Here is a 6,577-nt window from a genome sequence, read left to right as displayed (position 1 = left end):
ACTTTTAGGGAGAAACATGTAGAGGTTAAAATGAAGTATCATATACCTCATTTTTCTCCCACTGGGTGTTCTACCCAAGGTTCATTAACTTAGAAAATCTGGCTACTAATTTTATCTAAGTGATTTGTTTAATTTGCTAAAAATAATACTTACTTTTGATGATTAAACAACTTTGATTCAAGTCTTATTAAACTATTTAACAGACTTTCATCAAATTTACATGCATGTAACAAATCTATCTAATTCACCTTTTCAGGTAGGTTCCCAGGTAAGGGTGTGGTGTTTCTATCGACTTAAGTACTTCAGCCTAGCCAGAACCAGCCCTAGACAAAATGTCCCTTATAGATACATTTGTTACATATTTAATCTTTTATTAGGAATCAATTTAATCCTATTAAATCGATTTAAAAGATTAAACTTAGGTTTCTAATCTTATTAGAAACGTGATCTTAGGTCTATCTCGATCAAATTTTAAAACACTTTTAAAAAATTATTAAAGCCTCAGGTTTGCATACAACTCTTTATTATCGATTTTAATTCTAATTTCATTTATTATAACACTTATAAGAAATGAAACAATTAAAACCAACCAACATTGCAAGCTAGACATACATAAGTTATTTATAACAATTATAAATTAACCTAAGGTGGTGTCATGCTTCATGCAATGTTCATTCATTACTAATATATAACTTTTATATAACTAAGTAATGAACTAAGCTATAGCATACACTCCATACAAGCATTCAACCTTATATTATAACATTTATAATATAAATGATGCATGGATATGCTATAATGTATGCACACATATATTATAACTCTTATACTATATGATGCATTAGCATGCTTTATGTAATTTAAATCATGCATACTAATATATTATAACGCTTATAATATAAAATGATGCATGAAAATAAATGCATAACCTATGATGGGTTTTAAAACTATATGATATACATTATAACATATAATAAAAACATACATCACATGTATATGTAACTAAAATTGATGGACCGAGATAAATAATCTCAAAAAACCGGAAATAAATGGCTAAACTATTACAAAATTTGAGTCCACCGATTCGGAACAAGTGAATTGGGTCTTGAACCACTCCACCAAGAACCCTTGCAACTTGATTGTGTAGCAAACTCCTGATCGTCGAGTATAAATGATCGTGTATGTGTGATCACGTAGTTTTTGACTATGCGATGAGCATGAAAGTCTACGCGATCGTGCAGCGTGCATCAAGTATCGCATACCATGCGATCGTGTAGCTACTGACTATGCAATGAGCATGATAGTCTACACGATCGTGTAGTGAGCGTCGAGTATCGTATACTATGTGATCGTGTAGCTACTGACTATGCGATGAACATGATAGTCTACACGATCGTTTAGCACGCAAGCTTTGCATCAAGTATCATATAACGCGCGATCGTTTACCCATCGAGGGCCTATGCGATCATGCAGCCAACGCAACACAATCGTGTAGCAAACTCTACATGATTGCATAGCATTAGCTATGCGATCATTTAACAAATGCTACACCTACCAAGTTTTTAAGGAGATGTCATACTTCCAAATTGAATTTCAAATGTGAATTTAAGAACCAATAAAGGTTAAACCACCAAAGCTAACTTGGGAGTGGAGACCACTAATATGATTACAATTATAACCAATAAAATACGCTAAACCATGCGTATAAACATATTAAAAGTTGTATAGGGAATCAAAATAAACATAACTCAGTCAACATAAAATTTTGTACTCCTTAACTTCATCTACCATCTCACATATGATATAAAAAAATAAAAATAAAGAAATAATAAAAAGGTCTACTTTGCGAATTACTATAGTTGTGCTCTTTTTACATTTAAAACCTCAAAGTTGGAAGAATTAAAATCAAATCTTTAAACTTACCGAATATTTAAGAGAAATTGAGTACTTGTGCTGAATCTTATCCATATGAAGAGAGCGAAGAGAAGACCCCACTCAATTTGTGAACGATATACCAAACACGATCAAAAATCTTATCTCCATCTTCTTCTTCCCCTATCCTTTCTCTATCCCTTCCATTTCATACTCTCCTTCATGTTATTTGGGTGTTGGAATTTCGATTCTCACTGTTTAAGCTAACTCTAATGGCGGCCATTGTCTCCTGCAAGTTCTGTTCCTCTCTTACTACCTCCAACTCCTCAATACCCACCTCCCAATTTCGCTCCTCCAAGCTCTGGAATGGCGCTTGGTCCAACCCATTTGGCCCCAGATGCTCCTCATACAATCGAATCAAATGTGGGCTTCAGAATGTGAAGGTAAGATTTGGAACTTCAATTGCAATGTTGAAATTTTTAATGGCATCAAATTTTGCTCGTTCCAATGTTGAAGCCTGTGGAGCCCTATGTGATTATGACATGGAAAGCTTACATTCGTATTGATGTTTTTGCCTGATAGGGATTTGTGTTTTTATGATATTTTGTTACAAAATTGAAGAAGTTCTTTGGGAAGAATTCAGCTTCAAGTCATATGAATTTGGTTGAATTATGAATTTAGTTGCTCAACTTTGATGATTGTGTATTTTAGTCTCCAAACTTTTGAAAATTTCAAGTACATTCTCAAACTTTAAATTTTGATTCTATAAAGCCCTTGCTCCTGACTAGTTGGATGAAATAAAGTGGTAATGGTCAAGGCATGGAGGTACCACTTTATTTTATCTGACTGGTCTACTTCTCAATCGATTTAGTCCTCATACGGTGCCAAATTAGCCTGCATTTTTCTGAAAAGCAGGTCACATCATCGTTTAGTGAACGGCCATAATGATGAGAACTACACTCTGCATAGGATTACATAATTTAAACATTTTAAAGTTTAGAAACTAAATAGACACCTATAATCATTAAGTTCGATGACTAAATTTGGAATTTTGCTTGTGAATTAAGAAACGACAAATGGGTTGAATGAGTTTATGTTTTGTTTATCAGAAAGCCAGGCCATTTTGCTTGAAGGAGTTTGCAATTTCCTCAGCTTTGGCGTTTAGTTTAATCACAGGGGTTTCTACTTTAGGCTCATCTGCAGATGCATATGCAGTTGCTGGTCCAGTGATTCCGGAGCTGTCAGTATTGATATCCGGTCCACCAATAAAGGATCCTGGAGCTTTGTTGAGATATGCTTTGCCTATTGATAATAAAGCCATTAGGGAAGTTCAAAAACCACTAGAAGACATTTCTGAAAGTCTTAAAATTTCTGGAGTCAAGGCACTTGATTCTGTGGAGAGGGTAAGTTATATGATTTTGATTTTCTCCTCCCAACTCTCTTCTAGTAGTTTTTTTTAAAAAAATATTTTTTTTTTTTTATGAAGGAACTTTAAGGTGATAAGTAGTTTTCTTTAGTTCATTGGACCATGATTTTGTTTCTGGTTTTCGGTCTTACAAACAAAAATGTTATCATTTAGCTTAGATATGTTCTTTCTTGCTCTACAGAATGTGAGGCAGGCATCTCGGACGCTCAAGCAGGGGAAGAATTTGATTATATCTGGGTTGGCAGAATCAAAGAAGGAACGCGGAGTCGAAGTTCTCGGTAAACTGGAAGTTGGATTAGATGAGCTCCAAAAGATTGTGGAAGACAGAGATAGAGATGCAGTAGCACCAAAACAAAAGGAGCTTCTTAATTATGTTGGCAGGTGAGTGTTATGGTGATTAGGACATGGAAAATATATGATCGCATCTTATCATTTTTCTAGAGAACATATGAAATGAATGACCAATTTTGATTGAAAGAAAACAATACCGGATTACATGAAGTAGGATATTGTGTTTTTTTGTTTTTTTATAATGGGAGGTTCGGAAATATGTTGGACACTGCAACGCAGTCCGAGGTTGTATTGGTGTCATGAACGAATGTTGCACAAAACTGATCGCTGAAACTAGTGTAAACTTATAGATTTGACTTAAATGAAAGGAAAAATAGTGAGTTTAACCTTCAAAGTAGCTAATGTTTTCTTCATATAATCAACTGTTACTCTTCAACTTAATTTTGTAGCTCCACGCTACATGAGAAATTATTGCATTTGACCTAAGAAAAAAAAAAAGGAATGCCAATTTGGAGTCCAATCTAAATCCGAGGCTTAAAAGATTACAAAAAAGCCCGTCCAACTAGTTAGGTTAAAGAAATGAGGGAGAGATGTGTTAGTAAACCTTTTGAGAACTATTTCTTGTTTCTCAACAATATCCATCTCTGGTTATCCATCTCAACTCTTTCTCTTTGAGTTTAATGACATGTGGGGTTAGGAGCATTCAGACCTTTTACCTCTTGGTCGAGGATATATGCCTAAACCAATTAAGTTATGCTCAAGTTGGCAGGTTCCATCTCATTTCGGAGTGTTTTTTGAGAAAGTCTCTTGGTCCCTTCTGTATCTCCATCTCCTCTAGAAAAATCCATATGTATGTTTATCCTATCCTTTTTCTGAAGTCTAACAATTGAGAGAAACACACCAGTTTTATGTGTGGAAATTAGGTTAGAAGGACTAATGAAAGATAGTCGTCGTTAAATTATGATCTCATACATACCCTTGTCATTGACTGCAGCTGAGATCTTCCTGGGGCATTCGGTTTCTGCAGTGTTGAAGAGGATATGGTTGATGGCTTTCCATACGAAGTGCCCGAGGAATACAAAAATATGCCCCTACTGAAAGGGAGAGCAGCTGTAGATATGAAGGTCAAAGTGAAGGACAATCCAAACATAGATGAGTGTGTTTTCCATATAGTCTTAGATGGCTATAACGCTCCAGTAAGTGCTGGGAATTTCGTTGACTTGGTCGAAAGGCACTTCTACGATGGCATGGAAATCCAAAGAGGTATATATGAATGCTAATTTTGCTTGAATATGATTATTCTGATGAGATTTCTTTGTTGTAATACTCAATGAGTTTCTACAAAAATTGATTCTATATTCTACTGAACATGTTCAACTCGGCAGAGTTTTGATTGTTGCAGCTGCCATCTTAATATCTTGATATCATAAAATGTCTCTCTCAACAAGGTTAAGATTATTTTCTCGTTCTTGCAGCGGATGGCTTTGTCGTTCAGACTGGTGATCCAGAAGGTCCTGCAGAGGGTTTCATCGATCCTAGTACCGAGAAAACCCGGACCATACCATTAGAAATCATGGTTGAAGGGGAGAAAGCACCCTTCTATGGAGAAACTTTGGAAGTGAGGCCTCTTTTTCTATCAACAAACTTGCACACTGACTAATATATTCATGCATGTGAACAATTAGCCTATATTTATTAGGTATCGACTATCGCCAAATATCTTTCACACAATTTGCACTGAAACCCATACTCGGTCTGCACAAGGCCCAAACGATAACTTCATTGTAGTGAAGTTTGATTCTGTACTCCAGTTTTACATATCAGTTCTATCATGTGTTCCACACAGGAGCTTGGTCTGTACAAGGCTCAAACAAAACTCCCCTTCAATGCATTTGGAACAATGGCCATGGCTAGAGAGGTAATAATGCTCTCTTTCTCTCACACTTGCTCCTTGACATGGGCTGCCAATTTCATGTTCATTACTTTTCATGCAGGAATTTGATAACAATTCAGCATCTAGTCAGGTGTTTTGGCTGCTGAAGGAAAGTGAACTTACTCCTAGTAATGCTAATATATTAGATGGTCGATATGCCGTGTTCGGTTACATCACTGAAAATGAGGACATTTTGGCTGATCTCAAGGTCGGTGACGTTATAGAGTCGATGCAAGTAGTCTCTGGCCTGGATAACTTGGTGAATCCAAGCTATAAGATTGCTGGTTGAGGAAGTTTTCTAAATCTAGTAATAGCAATATTGAATTGCCTTGTGAATCAATTCATTGATGAGGAATTAAGCCTTATGTGGTTCTTAGTCTGTCTTCATTTCTTCTCTCTTCTTTCTTTTTTGAGTTTATGGATTATTTGATGTTTAACCCATTTAAGTGTTTTCATTGTCTTAAGGCCCACAATCTTAGCTTTTTAAGTTACTTTTTATCCCAAAATCAGTCCATTTCATTTATGTATCAATCTTGCTTCTCTTTGTGCAAGTGGCTTTAACTTTTCCATGACTGTTTTTTTCTACATTATGTGAAATTCTATAATTTTATCATTTTATTTAAATAACATTTAGTTATTGGTCTTTCAAGTTTGTATTTATGTTGATTAGATGACAATATTAAATTCACCTTCACTTTTCATCTTAAATTTTTGGGTTGATCGATGATTTAAAATAGTATCAAAATAGGCTTTAATAGTGTCTAATAAGTCTTTAAATTTCATAAATTGTCCATTAGGTTCCTAAACTTTCAATTTATGTTTAAAAGTCTTTAAACTTTGAAAGTGTGTAATAGGTCTCAATTTTTAATTTTGTGATTTTAATTTTGTGTTGAATCAGTCAGTAAACAAATTTGACATTTTTTTAAATTAATGAATCCGTTGGACTTAAGATTGAATTTTGTACCTAATAAAATCTAAAGTTAGGTATGTGAATTCTTAAATAGGCTAAAGACCAATCAAAAGAAAAATTAAAGTTCAAGGACCTACATTCAAAA

General features: G+C 34.7%; 1 protein-coding gene across 1 annotated transcript; it reads left to right on the top strand.

Annotated features, from left to right (window-relative positions):
• Positions 1-1,962: 1,962 nt before the first annotated feature.
• Positions 1,963-6,053, top strand: CYP38 (cyclophilin 38). Its single transcript, XM_039048685.2, has 7 exons — positions 1,963-2,315; positions 2,982-3,275; positions 3,480-3,679; positions 4,617-4,852; positions 5,065-5,207; positions 5,436-5,507; positions 5,584-6,053. Exons 1-7 carry the CDS (start codon positions 2,145-2,147, stop codon positions 5,809-5,811), a joined length of 1,344 nt encoding a protein of 447 aa, XP_038904613.1. The 5' UTR covers positions 1,963-2,144; the 3' UTR covers positions 5,812-6,053.
• Positions 6,054-6,577: the final 524 nt, after the last annotated feature.

This window comes from Benincasa hispida, chromosome 11 (assembly GCF_027475165.1).
Source record: "Benincasa hispida cultivar pf3 chromosome 11, pf3_genome.v1.1, whole genome shotgun sequence".
Taxonomy (NCBI): Eukaryota; Viridiplantae; Streptophyta; class Magnoliopsida; order Cucurbitales; family Cucurbitaceae; genus Benincasa; species Benincasa hispida.
The sequence above is the reverse complement of the archived record's forward strand: the minus strand, read 5'-3'. Positions and strand labels throughout refer to the sequence as shown.

Bases quoted from the DNA above. Each gene is read 5' to 3' on its own strand.
- CYP38 (XM_039048685.2), top strand. From the start codon at position 2,145: ATGGCGGCCATTGTCTCCTGCAAGTTCTGTTCCTCTCTTACTACCTCC. The intron at 3,276-3,479 runs GTAAGTTATATG...CTTGCTCTACAG, and splicing joins CACTTGATTCTGTGGAGAGG to AATGTGAGGCAGGCATCTCG. The intron at 3,680-4,616 runs GTGAGTGTTATG...CGGTTTCTGCAG, and splicing joins CTTCTTAATTATGTTGGCAG to TGTTGAAGAGGATATGGTTG.